The sequence below is a fragment of the Felis catus genome, chromosome C1 (assembly GCF_018350175.1).
Source record: "Felis catus isolate Fca126 chromosome C1, F.catus_Fca126_mat1.0, whole genome shotgun sequence".
NCBI classification, from domain to species: domain Eukaryota; kingdom Metazoa; phylum Chordata; class Mammalia; order Carnivora; family Felidae; genus Felis; species Felis catus.
Window position 1 is genome coordinate 144279369 of NC_058375.1, and position 13298 is coordinate 144292666.

Here is a 13298-nt window from a genome sequence, read left to right on the forward strand (position 1 = left end):
GAGAAAGATTAACAGGTTAGAAAAGAAAAATAGGAGTTGCTTTTTAAAGCAGACCAGCAGACCAGCCTCATACTCAATTGCATAATCTTTCCCATTTCCTATTTACACTATTTGAAGAAAACATTCTGTTTTTCTTTTTCCTAGCAAGATGCATTCTTCCAAGTAAGACCCAGAAAAACAAAAAGGCTAGTTCGACATTGTAATTATTTAGCATTATTTTTGCTTAAATGAGGTGAAACACACCAGTAGGTCTGCTCGTGGAAAAGAAAAAAAAAAAAACATTTTATAAAATGTCAACTATGCATTCATTAGTGGCTATTATAGAAAAATGTTTAACTTTAGGGAGGAGACATTTAACCCGATACACATTAAGTTGTTTCTATTCTCCGCTAAGAAAATGAGGATAATTAAGGAAAATTATTATATGTGCTTGCTAACTGGTTTTAGGTATAAGGATACTCTTTATGACAATTTTGTTTTTATTGATGATAATTCCATAACATGATCACACTTACTCTAACGACCACTGACAAAACTGTCATCCTCAGAGTGCTAAGCCAAGCAAATGGCTACACCTTTGAATAAACTGCAAAACCCAAATACTTTTGTGTGTCTTAACTTGATCTTCATGCCCTAAGATGTAGCTGAGTGCCATGTCTTTTCCACGTAGAATAAATGTTAACCCTGCTAGCTTCCTACACGTGGAGCATTATGTTGACCCTGGTACATTTTTCTGCAATGGAATAAACCTGTGTTGGAGTACATAGAGGGCATTTAAAAGAACTGTAAATTGCTTTCTTAATTTCTAGAAATTCTTAACCTCAAATTTTTAAATCACTTTTTTATTTTCTGAAGAATTTTCAAAATTTTATTTAATGAAATTATTTTGAACAGCGATTCTTTTAATATTATTTTTCTCAGTTTTTCCCTTGAGCTCTCTGCTCTGTTTTTATTTTTTTATATATTTTTAATTTTTTTTACTGTTTATTTATTTTGGAGAGAGAGACAGAGCATGAGTAGGCGAGGGGCAGAGAGAGAGGAAGACACAGAATCTAAAGCAGGCTCCAAGCTCTGAGCTGTCAACACAGAGCCTGATGTGGGGCTCGAACTCATGAGCCATGAGATCATGACCTGAGTCAAAGTTGGATGCTAAACCGACTGAGCCACCCTGGTGCCCCTCTACTCTGTTTTTAAAATATCATGTGTGTATGTGTGTATTTATTTATATCATGTTACTGTTTAAAAAGTCTTCTCTCTTCCCATAACTGCCATCATTTTTATGAGAAAAAGTCAATTTTAAATGGTGCATGCTCATTCTTCTCTTGTCAGTTACCTTACCTTATAGAATTGAATAACTGGAACTTGCTGGTAGAATGGCACCTAGTTATATTTAAGCCAGAAATGAATTCCAAAGGTATTAGGGGTAGAAACAAAACAAAGACTTTGGATATAAATTATGATAAAGAAAATAATGTATTATATTGTATTCAATGCATTACATTGAAAAATTTAAAAAAAAACACTTTTTTTTGAGAATCTTATGCCCTTTCTCTAAAGCAGAGATGATAGGCCGTATATGAGCTATAATCTAACAGCTGATGACAACAATGATATTTAAATATACACATTTTATTACAAAAACAGTGAATTATTAAAGAAATGCAAATTGAAACAACACTAAGATATAATATTTTGCCTATCATATTGGGGCAAAAGATAATAGATACTACACAGTGCTGGCAACAGTATGGAGAAAGCAGTGCTCTGATTTTTCTGTAACTGGGAGTGCCAACTGGAAAAACTTTTTTGGAAGTCAATTTGAAAATACATGTTTAAGTCCAAATATTGCATATCCTTTGCCTCAGCAATTTTATTTATAAATGCACCATGCATGCATACTAACACAAACATACAACAATGTATGTACAGAAGTATTTGCTGAGTGAGTGTTGAGCTTTGGCTCCCGAATCAGACAGACCTGAGTTGAAATTACCATTCCATTACTTTCTAGATATGTGACCTTGGGCAAGTTACATAGCATGTCTAGATTTCACTGTCCTTTGAGGATTACATGAAATGATGTCTATAAACTGTGTAACAAAGTGTGTAACACCTTAAGAGATGTTTTTACTCCTTGTAATGATGACAATGTTATTATAAATATGCAGCATCACTGATAATGGTAAAGAACTAAAAACAACCCCATTATCCATCAACCTAATAAACTTAGATTGGTTGAATGGAACACAACATAGTCACTAAGAAGAAAAAGAACAATCTACATGGAACAAAAGGCAAAAAATACTTCGAAAAAATCAAGTTTTAGTATTAATAGTATTATTCCATGTGCGTGAAAAGGCACAGTAATAGGGGCACCTGGGTGGCTCAGTTGGTTAAGTGACTGACTTTGGCTCAGGTCATGATCTTGCAGTTTGTGAGTACAAGCCCCGTGTCAGGCTCTGTGCTGACAGCTCAGAGCCTGGAGCCTACTTCAGATTCTATGTCTCCCCCTCTCTCTACCCCTCCCCTGCTCATGCTCTGTGTCTGTCTCTCAATAATAAATAAACGTTAAAAAATTACAAAATAAAAGACACAGTAATATATTTTGCTACTTTATATCAACAGAGAGAGAGAGGAAAAGGATATGAACCAATATATTAAGAGTGATTATGTCAGGGAAGTGAAATAATAGGGCACTTTGTTTTCTCTATTGTAGTTTTGATATATTTTATGCTTTTAAAATCATTCCTTAGTGTATCCAAAAGTCAAAAATTATCAAAAAAATAATATTTATGATTATGTTCTTTACCTGAAAATTAGAAGGACTCCTGAGAGAATTACAAGTATTGTGGAATCAATACTTAAGAAATCCTAGAAATGGAAGGTACCTCAATACTTATCCTAGTCTAGCATCTCACAAAGACCACAAATTCACTGAAAACCAACTCCACCAACTTAATCTGATTTTAGGGATAATAAGCTTACTAAGTCCCAAAGCAAAGTTTTACTGTTAGAAATTTCTTTTTTTTCTTTAAATTTTTTTTTTTTACATTTTATTTATTTTTGAGAGAGAGAGAGAGGGAGAGAGAGAGAGAGCACAAGTAGGAGAGAGGCAGAGAGAGAGGGAGACACAGAATCTGAAGCAGGCTCCAGGCTCTGAGCTGTCAGCACAGAGCCTGGCACAGGTGGGGCTTGAACTCATGAACCATGAGATCATGACCTGAGCCGAAGTTGGACGCTTAAACGACTGAGCCACCCAGGCGCCCCAGAACTTTATTTCTTAAATTGAATAAAATGTGCTTCCTCATAAAATTCCTGCTATCATTTCTATTTTTGCTTCATAAAGTGAATGAGGCTTTTTATAAACTTTCTTTAAATGACAGCTTTTTAAATAGTTTGAGGTTGAAGCATATATCTTTTTCATTTAAAATTTTCCTAGTTGTTACTATTTTTCCGTATATAAGAGGATTTCCAGGCTTATCACCTTCTTGGTACCCCTATCTGAAGGTACTTGGAGATACCTAGTGTCTTTTATAGGCTGACTCATGACATTCCAAAGTCAGGATAACCTTTCAAAGAGAATATTAAACTAGGTGGCCCAACTGTATATTAGTACTAATAATATCCAGTTTGATGTTCTATATCTATGAATGTCAAGTCAAATGTTTCTTTATGTTCTGGATTTCAAACCTATTCTGTTATTTTGGAATTATATTTTTATGAAAGGCTATAATTTACAAATTATTTTCATAGGCTTTATATCCTTTATAGTTTTTATAATTTTTAAGATAGTCTGGGTCCAAATATTTGCCCTTTTAAGTAATGTGGGAACTAATTTCAGTAAGATTAAGGTGTTAGAAACTATAATATGGCAACATATTGGAAGAGTCAAGATCAGCCTTCCTTTCATTTTAACTTAATTTAACATCATTTATGAAGAGTAAATTGAGGTTATATTAGGATTGACTGGAACTTTTTTCTATTACATATTTATATACATACATATGTGTGCAAACAGACACACACGCATGTACACGTACACACACACACACACACACACACACACACACACACACACACACACATTGACGCATGCATTTCGGAGCAAGAAGGGACATTAGTGTAGTGATATCTTGCGAAATATGACCAGAACATTAGCCTGTATGTGTGATCCTGAGTTCTCTTAATAATCTTTTTAATATTGATTTATTTTTAAGAGACATAAAGAGACAGAGTGTACATGGCGGAGGGACAGAGAGAGGGAGACACAGAACACAAAGCAGGCTCCAGTCTCCAAGCTGTCAGCACAGAGCCCAACATGGGGGCTAGAACTCACAAACCGTGAGATCATGACCTGAGCCGAATTCGGACAATTAACCTGCTGAGCTCCCAGGTGTCCCCTGAGTTCTCTTCATAAACAGTCAAGCCCAGAACCTTGTGAAGTTCCAGTTATGGAGCACATTGTGTCTTAATCTAACTTGGCATTTGAAATTATATGTCACCACTGTGAAAGTTCTCTTAGTTTTTGAAAATGCTTTGACAGAGAAATCAAATTGCATTTGGGATGAAGGATTATCAATGTTGCTTGCTTTTATAAAGACGTAGTGGCAGTAGATATGTCAGACATCAGACCATTGAAATGGATGTGAACATAAATTTATCTTGGTATATTTTCAAAAGTTCTCTTTTATTTTGTTCAGTTTGGTCTGCCTAGTGTCCAAGTTCATCCCTTCTCTAATAATTTTATATTAAAAACTATGAGAGAGAAGTTTTAAATTTTGGTGGTTTGTATTGCTTAACTATCAAGTCTTAATGATTAGTCAGATCTTATAATATGTCTAGATTTAAAAGACAGCGTGCAGCACTGAGATAATGAATTAAAATATGTTGTTTCATTAGTATAGTATATGGTTGTAAGTAAGCAATAAAGACTTGATGATTGTATTATTAAGCCAGTGTGTATAATAGACATCAGACTCTAATTAACACATGAGTTTATTTATTCAGTTCATTATCTGTGTGTTTGTATGTGTGTGTGTACCTGTGTGTGTCTTACAGCTGTTATTTCGAGAAACCAAGAAGGGCCGGGAGAAATGGGAAAGGCTGTGCTGATTCCTAAAGATGACCAGGAGAAAATGAAAGAACTATTTAAAATCAATCAGTTTAACCTTATGGCCAGTGATTTGATTGCCCTTAACAGAAGTCTACCGGATGTAAGATTAGAAGGGTGAGTTTACATGTGTTATATAATCTTATTTTTAGTAAACTCCATATCTCACAGTAGCTTAGAACTTCTAGAACTCTGTTTTTGAATACCTGTGCTGTAGTGGGGATGAACTGTGCATGCATATGATGGGAAATATAAACCAGTTTCTTCTCCGGCAGAGCAGAATATTTTACTTGCAAAGATATCGTGGGAGACACAACACTAACAGGTTTCTCTTCGTGAGATCCTTTTTTTTGTTTTGCTTTATCTTGCCAAATACTGAGTAAACAGGATTTTTGATAGGTTATGTGGTTGCCTGTATAGAAAGGTCTTATACTTTGTATTTGAAAACTATAGGCTTTGCTGTTCCAGTGTAAAAATGGCCAGTTGCCAGTATGATTCTTTGACCTTTTAACATTATTTATTATGGATTCCAGCGAATTATGGTACTATTTTATAATTAGAATGCTCAGTTATCAGCCATGGAAGAAATAGTCACTTGGAAATAATAATACTGCATGCAAAATAATGTTGAAAAATTCAACTTGTTTGTGATTAACTGTAAGTCATGCTCTAGATAGTTGAATGAATTTTAAATGGATATAATAAAAATTAGAATATTTAGTGGCAGTATTGTCATCCTAATAATATAGTCCTTAGAAAAAATGGGTCCTGAGACTTTAGAAAATCTCCAAGTTTACAAATATGTTGCAGAATACATTTCTACGTAAACAGAAGTTGTTCTTTTAGACATCTAATGACTTTCTCCATATAGAATAAAATAACAGTTAATGCAAATAAAATTTACCACCTATAATGGGTTGTATTACATTAGTAACATAGTGATATTATCATATTTATCATATCTCTTTTTTTTCCTTTCTAAATTACTTCAAAAAATACCAAAGTAACCAAATCTTGTTGAGATGGTCGGGCTGGATTGTCAGAAGGTTCATTTGATAGCTAAGTACTGGTTTTGTACATCCTTGTATGCTTTTGTCTCTCTCAAAAAAAAAACTCATAAATAAGTACATATTTTGCACATTTTTGGTCTCTAACAAATGACTAAAACATGAAAATTACATTTGTGCATTTCAAAGATCTATAGCATTTTATAGGTAGTTATGTCTATATCTGCATATTTGTACATAGACACATTTGTATTTTTAAAGACCTACAATAAGTTTATTCTTCTAAACAATTTTGAAACATTTTAGATGCTAAGCTTAAGCCATAATAATTGTGCATTCCTCACTTTCTTTTATATACTATGTTGTAATAAAATGGATACAGGTGATACCTTTTCAGGAAAACCACCTAAACAGTATTTCAAATTTTTATGAAATCTTTATTTGCAACTATCAGACCATAAATTTTATATCAGATCTGGGATACTTAAGGTAACAACTGCCTTAGTACAGAGCCATCAGTTTAAAAAAAGGAGAAGGAAAATGTTCATTGAGCATCATTTAAAATATTTGTGGCCAATGGCATTTCTTCTTTTATGAATCACTTAGTAAATTAAGTGCTTGAGTAATTATACCTTAAAATATAGAACAATTCAACTTTTTAAAATGGAAAATTCAAATGGAATACTGTAAATATTACACAAAATGCAATATTTACTGTGGTTGTTTTTATTTATTTATTTTGTGTGTGTGTGTGTGTGAGTTAGATACATCTTTATTACAAGAATTTCTAAGCACCATGAGCCTCTTTTTTTAGGTTGAGATATAATTGTATAAGATTGTATTTGTTTCAGGTGTACAACATAGTGATTTTATATTTGTATACATTGTGTAATGATCACCATAATAAGTCGAGTTAACATCTATCACCACACAAACTTTTTTCTTGTGATGAGAAACTTTTCAGATTTACTCTCTCAGCACCTATCAAATATGCAACATTGTATTATTGACTATAGTCATCATGTGTACATTATTTATTTATTTTATATGACTTATTTATTTTATAACTGGAAGTATGTACCTCTTGACCTAATCCACCCATTTCTCCCAGCCCCCAAACTTCCTCCCCTCTTACAGCCACCAATCTGTTCTCTGTATCAGTTTATTTCTTTTGTTTTTAAGATTCTATCTGTAGGTGAAATCATACAGTATATTTCTTTTTCTATTTGACTTATTTTACTTGGGCCATCCATGTTGTTGGAAATGGCCAGATTTAATTCTTTTTAATGATTGAGTATTCCATTGTATATATACCACTTCTTTATTCATTTATCCATTGATGGAAACTTGGGATATTTCCATACCTTGGCTATTGCAAATAATGCTTCAATGAACATAAGGAGGGTGCATATGTGACTTCAAATTTGTGTTTCTGTCTTCTTTGGGTAAATAGAAGAGAAATTGCTGGATCATATGCTGTTCCTATCTTTAATATTTTAAGGAAACTTCATACTGTCTTCGATAATGGCTCCACCAATTTACATTCCCACCAACAGTGCACAAGACTCTTTTTTTTCTACATTTTGTCAACACTTATTTCTTGTCTTTTTGATATTAGCCATTCTGGCAGGTGTGAGGTGATATCTCATTGAGGTTTGGTTTCCATTGATTAGTTATATTAGACATATTTCAGGTGCCTGTTGGCCATCTGTATGTCATCTTTGGAAAAATGTATGTACATATCCTCTGTTCATTTTTAAATTGGATTATTTGTTATGTTGTTGTTTTTTATGAATTTGTTATATTTTGGATATTAAGCCCTGATCATATATATGATTTTCAAATATTTTCTTACATTCAATAAGTGGTCTTTTCATTTTGTTTGTGGATTTCTTTGCAGTACAGAAAAATTTCAGTTTGATACAGTCCCAACTTGTTTATTTTTACCTTTCTTGTTTTTGACTTAGGAATCACAACCACAAAATCATCACCAAGATGATGTCAAGTAGCTGACTGCCTGTATTTTCTTCTAAGAGTTTTATGGTTTCAGGCTTTAACATTCAAGTATTTTAATCCACTTTGAGTTAATTTGTGTGTATGGTGTAAGATAGTAGTCTAATTTCATTCTGTTTCTTGTGTTTGCCCAATTTTTCTAACACCATTTGTCTTTTCTTTAATGTATTTTCTTGCCTCCTTTGTTGTAAATTAATTGGCCACTATATGTGTGGGTTTATTTGGGGGCTCTCTATTCTGTTCTAATGACCTCTGGGTCTGTTTTTATGCCAGTACCATACTGTTTGATTACTAAAACTTCATAATATACTGTGAAATCAGGGAGCATGATGCCTCCAGCTTATTTCTTCTTTCCAAATATTGCTTTGGCTATTTGGGATCTTTTGTGGTTCCATACAAATTTTAGGATTGTGTGTTCTGTTTCTGTGAAAAAAGCTATTGTAATTTTGAATAGGGATTGCATTAAATCTGTAGATTACTTTGGGTAATATATGCATCTTCCTTCACCTATTCCTCCTCTTCCTCTTCCCCCGTCCCTCTCTCCCCCTGTCCCCACTCCTCCCCCTTCTTCCTTTCTCCTCTTCTCTTCCTCCTCCTTCTTCTTTTCTAATTGCTCAAGTTAGGACTTGCAGTGCTGTGTGGATTAAAAGTGGTGAAAGTGGAACTTTTTGTCATTTTCTTGATATAGAGGAACAGCTTTTCACTGTTGAGTATATTAGCTATGGGCTTGTCATATATTGCCTTTAATATGTTGAGGTATGTTCCTTCTATACCCACTTTATTGAGAATTTTTATTTTAAATGGATATTTAATTTTGTCAAATGTTTTTTTTTTTCTGCATCTATTGAGATGATCCTATGATTTTTATCCCTTGTCTTGTTAATGTGGTATGTCGTATTGATTAATTTGCAGATGTTGAAGCATCCTTGTGTCCCAGGAATAAATCCCACTTAGTCATTATGCATAATCTTTTTAATACTGAATTGGGTTTGCCAATAATTGTTGAGGATTTTTGCATTTATGCACATCGGGGATGTTGGCCTATAATTTTCTTTTTTGTGGTGTTCTTGTCTGGCTTTTGTATTAGGGTAATGCTGGCCTTGTAAAATAAATTTGTAGGTATTCATTCCTCTTCCATTTTTTTGGAAGAGTGTGAGAAGGATATGTATTAAAATTTTGAATGTTTGGTAGAAAACACTGGTGAAGCCATTGGATCCTGGACTTTCATTTGATGGGGGGTCTGATTATTAATTCAATCTCCTTACTGGTAATTGATCTGTTCAAATTTTCTCTTTCTTCATGATTCAGTCTTGGAAGGTTGTATGTTTCAGGAATTTATTCATCTTTTCTAGGTTGTCCAGTCTGGTGGTGTATCATTGTTCATAGTAATCTCTTTTGATCCTTTATATTTCTGTGGTATCAGTTGTAACTTGTGCTCTTTCATTTCTGTTTTATTTATTTGTGTCTTTTCTTTTTGTTGTTGTTGGTGAGTCTAGCTAAAGGTTTATCAATTTTGTTTACCTTTTTAAGGAACTCACTCTTTCAGTGATATTGTCTACTGCCTTTTAGTCTTTATTTCACTTGTTTCTGCTCTGATATTTATTATTTCCTTCCTTTTTCTAACCTTGTGCTTTGCTTGTTCTTCTTTCTTTAGTTCTGTTTAGTGTACAACTAGACTGTTTGAGATTTTCCATATATTAAGGTAGGTCTGTATCACTATGAACTTCCTTTTTAGAACTGCTTTTGCTGCATCCTGTAGATTTTATATGTTGTATTTCCATTTCCATCCTCCAGGATTTGTTTGTTTGTTTTAGTTCTTTTGATTTCTTCAGTTCCACATTAGTTGTTTAGTAGTATGCTGTTTAATCTGCACATATATTTTTTTAAAGTTTATTTATTTTGAGAGGGGGAGAGGGGCAGAGAAAGAAGGAGAGAGAGAGAGGGAGAGGGAGAGGGAGAGAGAGAGAGAGAGAGAGAGAGAGAGAGAGAAAGAGAATCTCAAGCAGGCCCCATGCTTTCAGAGTGGAGCCTGACATGTGGCTCCATCTCACAAACCGTGAAATCATGACCTGAGCTAAAATAAAGAGTTGGTCACTTAACCAACTGAGCCACCCAGGCACCCCAAGTCTCCACATACTTAAAAAAATTTTTCAGTCTTCTTAAAAATGATTTCTACTTTTAAACCAGTGTGGTTGGAAAAGATGCTTGATATGATTTTAATCTTGTTAAATATATTTAGACTTGTTTTGTGGTCTAACATAAGATCTATCCTGGATATCTATCCATGTGTCTCTGAGAAGAATGTGTATATTGCTGTTTTGGGTGGAATGTTCTGTATTTATAGAGTCCACCTGGCCTAATGGGTTGTTTAAAGCCAATATTTCCTTATTGATTTTCTGTCTGGACAGTCTATCCATTGATATAAGTAAGGTACTAAAAACCCTATTCTTACTGTATTACTGTTAATTTCTCCCTTTAGGTTTGTTAATATGTGCTCTGTATATTTAGGTGCTTCTTTATTAGATGCATAGGTATTTACAAATTGCTGTATCTTCTTGTTGGATTGATCCTTTATCATTATGTAATACCCTTCTTTGTCTTTTATTATAGTCTTTGTTTTAAAATCTGTTTTGTCTAGGGGTGCCTGGATGACTCAGGCAGCTGAGTGACTGCCTCTTGATTTCGGCTCAGGTCATGATCCCAGAGTGGTGGGATTGAGCCCCACACCAGGCTCTATGCTGAGCATGGAACTTGTTTAAGATTCTCTCTCTCACTTTCTCTTTCTCCTTCTGCCCCTCTCCCTTGCTTATGCTATCTCTCTCTCTAAAATATGAATAAATAAATAAATAAATAAATAAATAAATAAATAAATAATCTATTTTGTCTATATATAGCTACTGCAGCTTTCTTTTGGTTTCCATTTGCATGAAACATCTTTTTTCATCCCTTCACTTTCAGCCTGTGTATATTCTTACATCTGAAGTGAGTTTCTTGTAGTCAGCACATAGGTTGGTCTTATTTGTTTCTTTGTTTATTTTAATCCATTCATCCAGGTTTTTTTTTTCCATTGGAGAATTTAGTCCATTTATGTTTAAAATAATTATGGATAGGTATGTACTAATTGCCATTTTGTTAATTGTTTTCTGACTATCTTGTAATTTTTTAGTTACTTTCTCTTCCTTTTTTTCTTCTTTTTCTCTCTTCCCTATGGTTTCATGACTCCTTAAAGTTATGCTTAGATTCTTTTCTCATTATCTTTCATGTATCTTCTACAGGTTTTAGATCTGTGATTACCATAAGGCTTACATATAACAGCCTATATAATCAATAGTCTATTTAAAGTTGACAGCAAGTTACATCTCAACATATTCTAAAACTACATTTTTACTGCCAGCCCACACATGCATTTTAATTTTCATGTCATGCTTTTTATTTTCATGCAAACTTCATTTGCATCTTTTTATTTTGTGTATCCCTTAACTAATTATAGTTGTTTATACTGCTTTTGCCTTTTAACCATCACGCTAACTTTACTAATTTAATCCACTACCTTTCCTATATACTTACCTATACCATCAAGATTTTTACTTTCATATGTTTTCTTGTTACTCGTTAATGTTTTTTCTTTTCAACTTAAAGTAGTCCCTTTAACATTTTTTGTAAGTCTCCTGTAGTAGTGAGGAACTCCCTTAGCTTTTGCTTGTTGGAAAACTATCTTTCTGCTAATTCTGAATGGTAATCCTGCTGGGTAGAGGATTTGTGGTTGGAAGTTTTTTTGTTTTTTTGTTTTTCCCTTCAGCTTTTTAAGTATATCCTGTACCTGGTGAAAAGTCTGCTGATCATTTTATGGGGGGGTTCTCTCATACATATCAAGTCCTTTTTTCTCTTGTGGGATTTAAGATTTTATTTTTATCTTTAACTTTTGATATTTTAATTATAATGTGTCTGGTGTTGATTTCTTCCAGTTCATATTATTTGGAACTCATTTGATTTCCTGGATCTGGATGTCTGTTTCTTCCCCAGGTTAGAGAAATTTTCAGCTATTATTTCTTCAGATTAGTTTTCTTCCTCTTTCTCTCTTTATTCTCCTTCTGGTACCCCTGTAATGTAAATGTTTTATTTGATGTTGTCCTATTGGTCCCTTAAGCTACTTTCTCTTTTCTAAATTTTTCTTTTTGCTACTCTGCTTTGGTGAGTTCCACTACCCTGTCTTCCAGATCAATAATCCTTTTTCTACTTCCTCTAGTCTGTCATTGAAGCACTCTTATGTACTTTTAGTTCAATTATTTCATTCTGCAGCTCTGTGACTTCTGTTTAGTACTTTCTTATATTTTCTATCTCTTTGTCAAAGTTCTCACTATGTCTCCTGGTTCGGTGAACATCCTTATACCATTACATTGAACTCTTTATCAGTTAAGTTACTTATATTCCTTTCATTAAGTTTTTTTTTTCCCTAAGGTTTTGTTCTTTTATTTGGAACTTATTTATCTGTTTCTTCATTTTCCTTGATTGTTTGTGCCCATGTATTAGGAAAGAGGCCTACCTCTTCCAGTCTTGAAGAAGTGGCTTTATATAGTAGATTAATCTTCTCTTTCAACCTTGTCCTAGCTCTTGGTTGTGTCTTGAACCTTTGGAGTTGTCTAAATAGCCTGATTTATTCTTGATCGGTCCCTGTTTTTGAGGTTGTATCAAAACCTGTCATTGTTTCAGAGGGAGGGATCTTAGCCCCTACTTTCAGGCTGATTGGAAATGAAACCCTCAGGCAGCAGCTTTTGAAGTATGGTAATATATACAGTCCTGTAGGACTACAGTTGTAAACCTGCTGGCCTCCAGATTGGGGGTATTTCCTTGGCAACATTTGCAAAAATCAAAACTCCCAATGATTGTATAAACTTCTTTCTGGGAGGTGCTAGCTGGCTGTAGCAAGGTCCCTGGAGAACACAAAGATGGCATCCCCTGGCCTCTGTTCTCTAAGATCAACTCTATTCCCTCTGTAGATATCTGCTGAACTGGCAGTCTGCCCCTCAGACTAAAATTCCAGGACAAGCAAGTAGGCCTTTTCACAGAAGATTCAGGTGTTTCAGTCTTCTGTCTGTGTTGTGCCCTTGGGTTATTAGCCTGCCAAAAACCGCCTTTTCAATTGTTTCAGTACTGTAGGGCCCACAAAT

The 13298-nt window shown here is 34.0% G+C and overlaps 1 protein-coding gene across 6 annotated transcripts in view; it reads left to right on the forward strand.

The window, feature by feature from the left end:
- GALNT13 (polypeptide N-acetylgalactosaminyltransferase 13) overlaps positions 1 to 13298 on the forward strand; it is a 581924-nt gene that overhangs the window by 256133 nt on the left and 312493 nt on the right. For all 6 annotated transcript variants that reach the window (XM_045033831.1, XM_023259332.2, XM_011285258.4 and 3 more), the window contains one exon: positions 5059 to 5227. In XM_045033831.1, the coding sequence (XP_044889766.1) occupies positions 5059 to 5227 (169 nt within the window). The remainder of the gene's footprint in view (positions 1 to 5058; positions 5228 to 13298) is intronic.